Consider the following 14,404-nt stretch of genomic DNA (forward strand, 5'->3'; position numbering starts at 1 on the left):
AGTTGGGACGGTGGGGGAAGCTGGTTTATGTGCTGGCCTGGGCCACATCCACAACTCTCTGCAATTTTTTGCAGTCTTGGCCTGAGTTGTTGCCAAACCGTTCTGTGATGCAGATGATTTATGTCACAATTTGTGGTGTCTGTGCTACTAAATCAAGGCAGTATGAAGAGGATGCTTGCATTTGCATATGCTCTGAAGTTACACTCCAAGATAGTATTGACACATTTACTGGGGCATATGAGAAGATGGCCCTTATACACACACAATACCAATATCCTCTTATCAACTAGTTCCTTTCTCGCTACACTGGTCCAATTGTAAGGATTCAGGAAGAGATCTTGGAAAATGTGAAACATTTATTAAAATATGGGAAACATTATCATATTTTCTCAGGAAAGGCAGATATTGTCTTCATCGCATTAGAATTTAGTCAATGGAGAAAGAGGGTATTTGCAAATCAAAATATCAGATCTGGCCAACACAGTCTATTAGGCAGCAGTGATCCCTGTCCTGTGTACTTCTGAGACCTGGACTACCTCCAGCAGTCATTTGAAGGCATGGGAAAATATCACCAAATCTGTCTCTGTTAAATTCTCAAAATCTACTGGAAGGAGAAGCGTATCAGCATCAACATCTTTTTCAGAGCAACATTACCAGCATTTCAGTGTTCTTTCTCATAGTCTGAAGTTAATGATTAATTTTGACTTTTACCTTCATGACTTAGTTTGGGACGTTTTTGATAAAAATTTGTCCTGGATTGTTTGGGTAGGATACCATTGTTTTTGGAAGCTTTTTAAGTCTGGTAGTAAGTTCAGATCCCATCTTGCAAGTTACTTAGATTTGTCTTTTTCATGTATTTTTGAAATCACCAGATTAAAAGTAAATTAAATGAACTAAATTTCAAAATTAAAGATATAGCCCAAGCACCGGACCAAACTGGTTGACCTGAAAATTAGCTAGGATGTAAAATCTCTGTTCGTGTAAGTCTATGTATGACTTGGTGAATGCAGCATGCAGGAATCTGCTCATTGGGAATAATGTTTTGTTCCCTATTTTACATTCTGGATGTTTAGCAACTTCCATGAAGTAATTTAGACAGGGTATTTGGACATACTGTTCCAGTATTTAGACTTAGTAGAATAACTGAACGTTGATTGACTGATATCTGCATTGTTTATATACAATTGTTTATATTATATAGAGATGTAGAATGTAAACATCTGATTTACTTAAATATATTTTTACTTTCCTTTTCCTAAGTAACATCTAAATAAAGCAGTGTTTGATTTGATTTGCGGATGAAGTACTTCTTTACACACTTCGATATTATTGAGGCGAGTGAATTGAAAATGGTAAAATTGGAATAGAGTTTTGTTGAGTAAGAACACTTAAAGGTAGGGATAGCACGGCTGCTGCCTTATAGCTCCGAGAACCTGGGTTCGATCCCAATGTTGGCTGCTGTCTGGAACTTACACATTTTCCATATGGGTTCCGACCAGGTGTTCCAGTTTCCTCCCACATCTCATAGCTAGGAGATTAATTGGCTACAGTAAATTACTCTTGTTGGTGTGTGGCAAAAGATTCAAAGTTGGAACTGATGGGCATATGAGAGAGAAAAAGTTGCTGGACTACAGGGAAAAGAGGAAAGGGAGATGGGGCTGCTGGAAATGCTTTACTGGGAGCTTGTACATATCTGACACGTATTCTGTGTAATAATAAGTAAGTAATAATCCCCCAAAATATAAAACTAAATGCATAAACGTGTTAATGAATTTAATTGTAATTTACTAGCAACATGTAATTTTAAAAATACGTTTTTCTTCTTCTGCAAAACTAGTTATTGTATAGATTATTTTAATAAACCACTGTTTAAAGCCAACATCCATCCATATGTTCATATGTTTTGCTTCAAAAGAACTTCATCCAAATTGTGGGTAAAAACACCACTGAAGGATTGAATGGTTGTTCTAATCATGTAGAGAAACCAAATCTAAAAATAAAAAGTTATTTAATTAATATGTGTTGTTCGTCAGCGAGTTGTTTAATAGCTATTGAGTCCAGAATGACAATATCACTCTCGATGGACACAAAAATATGGAGTAATTCAGCGGGTCAGGCAGCATCTCTGGAGAAAAGGAATAGGCGACGCTTTGGGTTTGTAATGTCCTCTGTAAGACCCTGTTGTGGCTAGCACAATGAATATACGCCCAACATCTTGTAAGAAGATTTTATTACTGATCCTTCACCAGGAAACTTCCAGAAGGTCCTCTGACCTTTCACAAGGCACAAGCCCATTGGCCCTAGAAGGTCACCTGACCTCAGTCACAAGGCGCAAGCCCATTGGCCAGCTTCTGCTCTTGGCCTCAAGGGGGCACTGGCATTTACATTACATATACATCACATCTCCCCCTTTACTTTAATTACATCAAATCTCCCCCTTTACTTTACTTACATCACATCTCCCCCTTCAGCGTTGGGGTCAAAACTAATAACTTGAAGCTTTAATCAATTTAATGTGGATGAAACACCACAAATAACACAATGCTCTTCAAACTACAAAACTATCAATTTTACATAACAAGCCGTGCCGGGGGTTTGGACAATCGTCCACTTCTCGTGCAAGTCGTATTTCCAACCCATTCTGTGTCGTATTTATGTTGTATGCGTGTGTGGCTTGGCACGCTTTGAGCCGGTTCCTCCACCACAGGACTTTGTGATGCGGCTTGCGATAGTCCTCTTGAGTCTGGGAGACTAGCTCCTTCTAGGAGAGGGGCTCCTCCTTGTGGGAGAGTGCTCGCGCTCGTCTGCTGCGTGTTGACAGGGTATTGCTCAGCTGCTTCGTGCGCAGGTCGTATGTCCTTCCTGTTTCTGCGGAACTCAGTACCGCTCGGTGTAGAGATGACGTAGCTCCGAGGGGAAAGGTTTTCTCTTGCAATGCGGCCATGTTGCCACTCGGTTGGTTTGGCACGATACCACAACTGTTGTTGTTCCAGGCGCACTAATTCGTCCTTGACCTTATCCCTGATCTTATAGGGGATAGTGCGGGGTGGGTTTTGCTTAGGTTGCACGTTCGCTTGGAGCGCTATGTTGTACTCATGTATTTTTAGCCTCCCCAGCCCTTGGAAAAGCTTGCGGTTTTCCTCAATGATCTTCGCAGTGTATAGTGGGCTTGCACTCACGCCATCAACCGCCTCCTTTCGTGTAAGAAGTCCTAACTTTTCACACGTTTGCTTCCCAAATATTGGTTTCACATTCCCCCTCACTATTTGAAAAACAACCCTATATTCTTTCTTACCTACTTTGACGTTCCCCTTTGCCTGTCCCACAGGCTTCAATGTATGTCCAGAGTATGATCTCAGTGTTACGTTTGTGTTCAGTAAGGCTAGACCAGTCTTTCGGAACAAGTGCTCTAGCAGGATGTCCACTTGAGCTCCAGAGTCAAGTTTGAACTCAATGTTCACATTGTTGATGCTGCACATCTGTCCCCATTCACGCGTCGACTCAATCACAGCGTCAATCACAGTGTCAATGTAGAATACATCAACGTCGTCATCCACTGGCTCAGGCAGCGGATAAGTGTTGATCTGGAACTCAACGTCGCGAACATCACGGCTCCAGTCCCCGGCCTTCTGTCTGATTAGCCGGTCATGTTGTCGGGACCGTGGGCGGCTGGTGGGCGCTCCATTTACCGGGCAGTCGGGGATCTGAAAAAATGTCCCATCTCTCCGCAGTTGTGACATCGCATGTACTGAGCGGGGCAGTAGTTGCTTTTATGCTCACGGGTGCATGACCGACAGACGGTATCCTTACCAGAATCACGGATTTTTGTCTGTGGTTGTCTGGGTCGCAAATCCCTGCCTCGGCCCCATGGCCGACCGGCGCTGTCCCGCTTCACGTAATCAACAGTCTCTTCGGTGTCGATGGCGGTCGGGGCAATCTGCTTCATGTGGTCGGCTGATGCCTCAGTGATCAAACACATGTCACTGCATTTTTCCGGTGTTAAATCATCACATTGTAGTAGTTTCTCCCGGAGCGGCTGGCTGGTGATGCCACAGATGATTCTGTCTCGTAGCAACGAGTCATGGATAATGCCAAATTCACAATCATTAGCTAAAGACTTTACTGCAGTCAGGTAGCTGGAGAAGGTCTCCCCTCGCCGCTGATCACGTGTATTAAAGATATATCTTGAGACAGTTAGGTTTTTCTTTGGTTCACAGTATGTCTGAAACTTATTCTTCAGCGGTTGTATTTTATCACATTCCTCCTGGGTAAACTGAAAGGTTTCATAAATCTGCTGAGCGGCCGGCCCTGCTATGTGGAGGAACGTTGCACACCGAATCTTTTCTGGCTTACTCGTCAGCTTTGTTGCCGTCTCGTACAGCTGGAATGCCCTTATCCAGTCCTTATAATTCTTGGCCAAGTTCCCTTGCAGGGAGAGTGGTCCCGGTGGCTTGAGTCCAGACATTATTTTCTTTAGTTGCTTTTTACTTCTGACAACATGTAATGTCCTCTGTAAGACCCTGTTGTGGCTAGCACAATGAATATACGCCCGACATCGTGTAAGAAGATTTTATTACTGATCCTTCACCAGGAAACTTCCAGAAGGTCCTCTGACCTCAGTCACAAGGCACAAGTCCATTGGCCCTAGAAGGTCACCTGACCTCAGTCACAAGGCACAAGCCCATTGGCCAGCTTCTGCTCTTGGCCTCAAGGGGGCACTGGCATTTACATTACATATACATCACAGGTTGAGAATCAGGGGAAAGGAAAACGAGAGATATAGACAATGACATATAGGGGTATGGAACATATGAATGAAAGATATGCAAAAAAGTAAAAAAGTAACAATGAGCAAGAAAAGGTGGAGCCCACAATGGTCCATTGTTAGCTGTGGGCTATCACCCTCGTGTAGGGTTCAAACATGAGGCAAGGCTCTGATTCTGAAGTGCAGATTCTTTTCTGCCCAGTTGCTGGTCATCACAAAACCTGCAGTTGGCCTTTCTTCCTTGCTCAATCTGTGAGTTGACACCGATAGAATGGCTTTCCACACTCCTTTCCCATGTACTAGAAGGGCTCTAAAGCATATAATGCCATCTTTGTGTATATCCTGAAATATGCACAGTGGTCTGCTTCTCCATTTAAATACTTTGAGTTTTCAAAGAGCTGTCTACCCATGTTTCCATTTTTAAAAAATGTAATCATTCATCTGAAAATCCTTAGGGGTTGAGATGCTACTCAGTCAGACAGGTTGATTATAATGTAATATGATGTTGTAATGATGAAATATGCCACTTTGATTTGGGTTATTTGAGAGGAATTGGTGGGAAAAACAGTTTTGACAATCTTGGAGCAGTACCCTGTCTTAGAATTAATCAATAATTGCTTTATAAGGCCACACAGTGCTGGAGTAACTCAGCAGGTAAGGCAGCATCTCTGGAGATCATGGATAGGTGATGTTTCGGTTCGAGACCCGTCTTCAGATTGGAAGAAGGGTCTCGACCCGAAACGTCACCTATTCATATTCTCCAGAGATGCTGCCTAACCTGCTGAGTTACTCCAGCACTTTGTTTCCTTTTGTGTATTCACCAGCCCCTTGTTTCTATAATTGCTTCGGTTTGCTCAAGTAATCTTGGTTTGTGCAGAAAAGCTTCAACTGCATTGTTGCCCAAATGTTATAGCAATCTTCGGAACGCAATTTGTATTCTATCTGAAGCACTTGTGATTAGTCTGCTAACTTCCGTCCTTCAACGATTGCCCTGAGATTTATTAACTAGTGTGAATCATAAGTTGAATTTGCAGGTTTATTTTTTGAAAAATATTTTTGTATAATAGCAAAAGATACATGTTTTAAAGTAATGCCTTTGTAAACATCAGATGTGTCAAAGCATATTACTGCTAACAGTACATTTGATTTGTAGTCACCGCTGTAATGGAGGAAGCAGTAGCTAAATTGTGCACAGCAAGTTTACAGTGCCATCTATCTAAATAGACCATCTATTTTAGGTGTTGTTTCAAAACTAACGGTTGTCTAAGATACTGGGAGGACTGCACTGAGATTAACACAGGACTGAGGACTGCACAGTTGTGAATCTGTGGAATTCTCTACCTCAGAAGGCAGTGGAGGCCAATTCTCTGAATGCATTCAAGAGAGAGCTAGATGGAGCTCTTAAGGATAGCGGAGTCAGGGGGTATGGGGAGAAGGCAGGAATGGGGTACTGATTGAGAATGATCAGCCATGATCACATTGAATGGCGGTGCTGGCTCGAAGGGCCGAATGGCCTCCTCCTGCACCTATTGTCTATTGTAATGCCATAGGATTGTATTGATTTTTATCTCAAGGAGAAGATTGGGTGTTGATTTAGCATGTCATTCAAAAGATGGCATCTCTGACAATATAGGTCTAAGTTGCTTAGCTGTGGTTCAACTCCTGTACATTGGTGAGACCAAGCATCACCTCCTGTACATCGGCAGGACCAAGTATCAACTCCTACACACCTAACTGATCTCCCGGTTGCTCAGCATTTTAACTCCCCCTCCAATTCCCAAACTGACCTTTCTGTTCTGTGCTTTCTCCATTGTCAGTGAGGCCCAGCGCAAATTGGAACAGCACCTCATATTTCGCTTGGGTAGCTTAGACCCCAGCGGTATGAACATTGACTTCTCTAACTTCAAATGGCCCTCTCGCTCTATCCCCTCCCCCTTCCTAGTTCTCCCAGCAGTCTTACTGTCTGATTACATTCTATCTCTCTCCCACCCACTCCCCTGACATCAATCTAAAGAAGAGTTGACCCGAAAAGTCACCCTCTCCAGAGATGCTGCCTGTTCCGCTGAGTTACTCCAGCATTTTGTGTCTACCTTCGGTCTAAGTTGCTTGTTCAGCCGAGGAACCCATGGCCTTCTAGGTCAGGCGAGAGTGTTGCTGTTCCACTAATCCTGTAGATGACACCAGCTAATTTGAAGCAATTGATAGCAAAATGTGAGCATTACGAGGTGCAAGGAAGATAAAATCTCCACATACCTTTTAATATATGGATTCAATTGTATCTTATAGGAGCCACAGGTATTTCTATGTTCTGTGATGCATTGGTCTAACAGGAATAGAGTGTAATGCAAATATAATTTGCAACATCTCTGAAAAACATCAGGGTACAGTTTAGAATTGGGTATGTTTATTGGTTGTTAATTGCATTTTACAGCCTGTCTCTTTGAAGCGCTAAAATATGATTTCCGGCACTTTAGAAGCATTAGTGGTCAGGTCTGAGGCTTTTAACATGTTATTTTTGCTGTGCCCTGGGAAATGGCTACTTCAAACCGTTACATACTCTGCACGCATTTTGTTATATTATTCACTGAATATGCAGTGTTGAAATATTAAATTGGTTGTGAAAGATATTGACTATTAAGCTGTTTCCAGAACTATTAAAACTCACTTAAGATTTGATTCAGCTGAGGCTTATTTGGAGAGTGTACTTTGGTAATTGTGTGTGAAGTAGATAATGCCAAACCATATCATGATAAATATATTTTCTTCTCTGTTTTGGCATTTTCTATCTTCACTAATTATAAAGTAAAAATTCAGAGTAAGTGTCTGTCATTTGGCAGCTATAGTGTGAAGGCTGTGGACTATGAATTACACTGTAACTTGATTTATTTTTGTATGTTTCACTTGGAAGTCAATTTTTAAAAATTTTATTACAGGAATGGCAGAACTCAATTCAGAAAAATGCTGGTCTCGCGTTTATTGAACTTGTCAATGAAGGAAGGTAATGTTATTTGGGTATTTTCATTATTAAGTATAGATCTTTACCAGGCAAGACTGATTTGTAGTTAACAAATAATTTGCAATCTGTTCAAATACATGCTTGTATTTACATTGATGACTTGTTGGTGGATTGTAGATTCACTGTTAATAACAACTGCATTATGTGTTGGAAACAGATGAAGTGATTACTATTTCATAGTAACTGATGTCAGATACCTCTTCAGTGGAGTGTAATGTTTCTCCTTGAAAATTTGGTCTGGACACATTGCATGAAAAAAAAGTTTTATTTCCTATCGCATGACACTGAGTTTAGCAAAAGTTTTTCTTTACTCGGCCACTTACTGTTGCATGTTTTATAATTTTACTTCAGTTCATGATAAGCAAACTACTTTTTGGTCTTTTTTCTAATTGCTCATGAAGAATGTGCAATAAGAAAATAAAAACAGATCTCCCATCTATGATATTTTGCACGTAAACTTCTCAAGCATATTTTGGTAGTATTACACTTAAAGGTACATTTATTAACTCTGAATTATCGAAGGACATATTATTGTTTTTAAAAATACTTTGTTTATGTAATATGAGTTTTGAGTTTCTTTTTACAAAATTATTGCAGGTAAATTCATTTCTGATAAAAAATACTGTAGAACAAGGCCATTTAAATGTATATCAAGTTGTGGAAGAATTCTATTGTAAGTTAGGATGGGTGAAAGTGGAGGGCCTGGGGCCAGTGGGTGGGAGAGGAGCTATGGAGATTTGCTTCTAAATTTGTTCCTGGCAGTCAGTGTAAAGCAACAAGGGTGCTGGGTTACATTGTGAAGGACCAGCCTGTTATTGTTTCTCATTATATGGTCCTGACCCGTTTTGACCTTTTGCAATAGAATGGTTACTCTGAATTTGGCCCTTGATTAATTTTTTATGAGCAGTGCTAACACCAGAATTCCGAGCTCATAAGTGAGTTGGTAAGGTCCATCTGGATTAGATGTTAATCATTAACAAATCAATTAGTGATGTAGAAGTGTAAGCAATTACCAACCATGTTTTTTTTGACGATCTGTGCTGAGGGAGTACAGTAAGGTCTTCTACAAAATTCATGTCGTTAAATAATCCAGTCACAATTCTTTTTACAGGATCAGTGGAAAGGTATCATAATTCTTCTTAATTCCCCATATTGATGTAGAATACCCAATTTTAAAATGAGAGGAAATAATATGCTGAATATACATTTGCTAATTTCTTTATGGCTCATGCAATTCAAAAGCTAGCCAAGTACCTCCAGAGCTGGGTTTTATAATTATCCACTAAACACCTAAATCACAGAAGTCCATTTATGATATTGGTAAATTCAGCAATCCACAGTTAAGCATTGGTCTTAGAGTTTGATGCAGCTTCCTCCTAATAATTCATTCATATTGAGAAAATGTCAGAACTGACTGTGGAATATTATTTAATTGAATGTGGATTATAAAACAATCGTATGGTTTTCTTTGTTCTGAGATGAGTATATTTCTTTCTCAAAAAACCTCTGACGGTCAAAATGATGTTCTGTTGTCTTTGAAATTGTATTGACAGCTGCAAACAAGTAGTGAGGGGAACTGAATCAATAGGCTTTGCTGCTCTCAGAGCAACTTGTAGTACAGGGCTTTAAACCTGGAAAGATGTTAAGTGCACTGACTGAGCCAAGATATTGGAAAGGATAGTTGAAACCTGTAATCAAATTACAGGCTCCATGGAATGTAAAGATTGTTCACATTTCTGTCAGTTGGATGGAATTATGAATTCAAATCAGTCAGGTGTCAAATGTTTGCTTTGAAACATAAACATTTATAATTACCATCTGAAGCAAGTTAAATTCCAGGTATCCCTCTTAAGTTTCATGATCCACGGTTACCAATTCCTTTGCTATTAACACCTAATGGGTCATCATTAACAAGGAACTTAACTGGGCCAGAATGCCAACATACTGCAAGAGAAGGGCAGACTTGGGTACTTTGCAAAGAACATCTTACCTTCTAATTGCTCAAAACCTGTTCATCATCGCTGATTCTCTTATCAGGAATATGAAAGAATACTCATCTCTTGCCACTGCAATTACAGCTGGATAAAAAATTGCCTTGCAAGACAGTGCTGTTTGCTTGATTAGCTTGATCTGTTGGTGTGATATCCAACCCCTCCATTATCATTACATTATATTTAAATAATACACAGCTGCAATACAGCATTTTATCAGATATTGAAATGCAGCAAAATTGCAGATGCTGGAAATCTGAGATGATGTTAGAAAATACTGGAAATACTCAGCGGGTGAAGCAGCATTGCTAAAGAGAGAAACAGAATTGGCTGAGACACAAGGAATTGCAGATGCTGGAAATTTGAGCAAAATATAGAGTGCTGGAGTGGGTCAAACATCATCTTTGCAGGGAATGGACAGATGATGTTTTGGGTTGAGACCATTCTTCAGACTGATTGTAGTAGGAGAAAGCCAGAAAGAGGTGTGGGTGTGCCAATGCTTGTAATTGTGTGGTGGATATGTGAGGGGCTATGGGTGGAATACGTGACAGAGGCTAGAAGTGAAAAGGAGACAAAAGCGTGGCAGATGAGAGGAGAAGTGAAATACAAAGCCAGAGGAGGGAATATAAGTGGAAAGGGAGGGGAAAGAGGGACGAAAGAAGGCAAATGAGGGACTTTTTGTTGGGAGATAAGAGTACAAAGGAGGGGAAAGGAGCAGTGGGACGGAAGTGGAATAGTGGGAGAAATGGGTGTATAATGGGGTGGGGGCACAGGAAAAAGAAAGGGGGTAGGTGTAGATGTTGCATTTTTAGTAGGCCATCCATCTGGTAATCCCTGTAATGTAGTCTCTTCTGGGGATCTGTTGCCAGGCATACAAATGTCATGACTGCAGGGGATTCTGATAGACCATAATCTCTATTTGGGTTTGAGATCTTGTTCTTCAGATGTCCATATTCTCAGAGATTGTGTTTTTTGTACACTGAAAGTGATGGTGATTTTCATCAGTGATGCCTGTTTTTGCTGAGAGATGACTCCCAAAATGTGATCTATGTGATCCAGGGTTTTGCCGGGAAACTTGTTGGAGTGCAGTGTGATATAATGGAATAGATTGGTGGAGGGCCTTTGCTTGCAGAGAGTTAGACCCTTCTCATACTTGCAAGTGAATGAGTCAAGGATGACTTGAAGCTCTGCCCTCAAGCATTTTCAAAATACAGAGAGCAACATTAAACCTATGTATTAGTTAGTTAATCATATTAGTTAGCATCATGGCTTGCATGTCACCATGAAAGAAATGTTTTCTATTTTCTGCAGTTCCAGCCCTGACATAGGGATGACCCTCGTTCTGGAATGGAAGTGAAGTAAATTCACGAATTTCCCATTAATTCTGTGGTTTAGTTTTGTGTTTTGGCACCAATTTGCAGTGTAGACTCATTTGTTAGTGTCATGCCTTCCGTGCCATCATGAAACAAACATAAGGAGGGTGCTCCATGGTCCTCCCTGGTTGATGAAGTGAACCAGGAGGGACTATGGTGCACCCTCCTGACTTTTGTTTCATGGTGGCATGCAAGGCATGATGCTAACTAATGAGTTCAGGCTCAGTGAGGTTGAAATATAGGCTACATATTGTGGTTGATGTTGTTACCTGTATTTTTCTTGTACTTATTGTACAGAGAAGGTCATGTCTTGAATTGAAGAATAGATTAATTTAATCCACACTGTGATTTGGGGAACAGCGCATTGGCCACAGGGAGGAGGTGATTGAGGAAAATCCTGGCAATGACTTCTTCTGCAGGGAGATGCCTCTGTAGTTACTGTAGTAATATTTGTCTCAGCTCTTGAAGATGGTAATGATTATGTTATCTCCTGAGGTCCCCTGGCATTTCTCATTGGTTTTGGAATTGTGACTGAAGCTACTGACTGCAGAGTTTTAGAACCTCAGCAGGAATACTGTCTGCTTTCAAGACCTTGTCATTTCTTTGGATGGCATATTGCCTTTTTAGTTTCAATAGACAAAATAAAAAGTAAAAGCATGTGCAACCAGGGCCAAGTTGTATAAAGGATAGTTAACTACCTTTAATCACAAGATTTAGAGTTCAGAAAAATAAAATTACTTAACTTATAATAATGTGAAATTGTGGAGAGGCTGGAGACTTAAATGCCGAGGAGACCTGCAACAAACTACATGAAGATATTTCTTATCAATGATCTTAAAGAAAGCCACTCACAATCCAATGATCTTTGTGGCATGAGTACCCCCTTTCTGTTGCTGATCACTGTCACCTCTCAGTTCTAATGGATGACAAATATAATTTGGCTGAGCTGAGAATCATATGAAGAAATTTGACAAATTTAAAACTACGAAGAAAAAAAGCACGAGTTTTTAACTTTTAAGTATATCATTGACACAAAATACCTGTTAGGATATATGTACAAGATTAAGGTTGGGACTTAAGTATTTGTTAATTTTTGAAATGTTTGAGGGAATGGCAATCCATGTCCACAGAATTTTTTAAAAGGCGAGAAATTTTGTTCAGCAATACTCTTGGCTTTGGATGCTATCAAAACCTCACTCACGTCCCATGCAACATGGTATATTTTTAGATATACACCGACTGTTCGCACTGCAAGATACCTGAAACTTTTAAAATCAAAATCAAGGATTTTCTTTAATCATGGTGCGGAAAGCTGAAAAAACAGCACACAATGCTGAGAAGCACTGAATTGCCCCATGATTTCTGGATTAAGCTGCACATACATTGAAGCCCTAAGGTCGTTGTCAGTTTTGCTACTTTCCTTTCTTTATTCTTTCTTTATCCGTTCTTTTTTCCATCCCTCACAATTTTCCATCATTATTCTTGGGCTTAAACAATATTTTCAACCTAGATAAAGATTCCTTTTTTAAAAATAAAAGTGTATTACAAAGTCTAGATATGAACAGTGATTCATACATAAGACAGATTGCAGAAAGAAGTTGAGAAATAATACATGGAAACATATATGGCAATTAAGTAATTTATGGATTTAGATACGCTTTCACTTTGTTGCTGGACTACACAACTATTCCAACATAAATGCAGATTTTGAAGAGCTATCTTTTTAAAACACAACAAAAACAAGCTTAAACAAGGAACTACTGATGCTGGTTTACTAAAAAGACACAGAATGCTGGAGTAACTCAGCGGGTCAGGCAGCATCTTTGGAAAACGTTGGAAAACGTGGATAGGTGATATTTTGGGTCAGGACCCCTCTTCTGACTGATTGTGGTAGAGGTAGAAGGTTGGAAGAGAGAAGGGGCCGGACAAGGGGGGGGGGGGTTGATAGGCAGATGGTTAGACAAAGGCCATAGGTGATAAGACAATAGGTTAAAAATAAGGTTCTAAGAAGTACAAATTGTGAAGCCAGAGGAAGGAATAAGGAATCTAGGTGGGGGGGGGGGGATGCCTGTGCATCTAGGTGGGGTACAGGGAAAAGAAAGGAAGTGAAAGAAGAGGATGGGGTTTGTAGATAGGTTACCTAAAATATCAGAATTTAATGTTACTTACAATTGGATAATTCAATGTTTACCTAAAAATGAATAATCAAATGTTACCATAAAACTTTGAGAATTTAGTGTTGAGAATGTTCAGAAATGCTGAGAATAATCAGCTGGTCAGGAAACATCTGTAAAGAGGGAAGGAGTTAATGCATTTCTTGCTTCACAAATGCTTCCTGTCCTGCTGAACATTTTCAGAATATTTTGTTTTATTTCCAGCATCTATGATTATTTGGTTTTATATCTTTTTTTAAAATTTTACTTTAATATGAAAGTGCCATAATGCACATATCTTTTACAACATTATAGCTTGTATAACAACTTAAGTAGTTTGGTTTCAATAAATTATTTTTTAAAGTTAAAATTTTACAATAATATTAATCCCAAATTAAATCCTTGCTGATTTAAATTTTTAATGAGTGCAAAATTTTGCTAATTTGGTAAACTTGCTCAGGCAAATTTTATCCATTTTCTACCTGAGGATTTATGCTCTTTTGTCCTTTTAAGAGTAAAATATTTTGTACGGAATAAAATAAACAGAATGTGTTTTCTTATCACTGTAAACAATATCTTGCTCTTGTATATAAGTGCGTGACAAAAAATTACACGTTTGGAGTATTGAACAAAAGGATATTTTATTACTTGAATTTGTTTCTCAGTTGCATTTTTCTCATTCATAGACTCCTATGTCACACAATGAAAGATCACCTGGTGAGGGTAGCAAATGAAGCTGAGTTTATCCTGAGCAGACAGCGGGCAGAAGATATACATAGACATGCTGAGTTTGAGGTAAGCTGAATTTTGCCTGTAATGGAAAATAAGTAAAACTGCAGATGATGAAATCTGCAAGAAAAATAGAAATGATGGAAGAATTGCCAGTCAAGTATTATCTGTGGAAAGAGAACAATTATATGTTTCAATAGGCCATTCATTATTTGATGTGAAGCTTTTGCAGGTTATGTTTGTCATTGTTTTAAAGAAATTAAAGGCAATTTGCTAATCGGATGAGGTGACGCCCTTTGAAAATTGATAAAAATACTTGTTGCCTTATTTGTATGAATATTCCATGCTACCTCTTGTCAAGTGGATGTTCTAAACTG

At 39.6% G+C, this 14,404-nt stretch overlaps 1 protein-coding gene across 2 annotated transcripts in view; it reads left to right on the top strand.

Annotated features, from left to right (window-relative positions):
* Window positions 1–14,404, top strand: part of lrba (LPS-responsive vesicle trafficking, beach and anchor containing) — a 681,010-nt gene that overhangs the window by 218,960 nt on the left and 447,646 nt on the right. For both annotated transcript variants that reach the window (XM_078405961.1, XM_078405966.1), the window contains exons 34-35: window positions 7,699–7,763; window positions 13,985–14,093. In XM_078405961.1, coding sequence (XP_078262087.1) covers window positions 7,699–7,763; window positions 13,985–14,093 — 174 coding nt within the window. The remainder of the gene's footprint in view (window positions 1–7,698; window positions 7,764–13,984; window positions 14,094–14,404) is intronic.

This window comes from Rhinoraja longicauda, chromosome 1, assembly GCF_053455715.1.
Source record: "Rhinoraja longicauda isolate Sanriku21f chromosome 1, sRhiLon1.1, whole genome shotgun sequence".
In the NCBI taxonomy this organism is placed as follows: domain Eukaryota; kingdom Metazoa; phylum Chordata; class Chondrichthyes; order Rajiformes; family Arhynchobatidae; genus Rhinoraja; species Rhinoraja longicauda.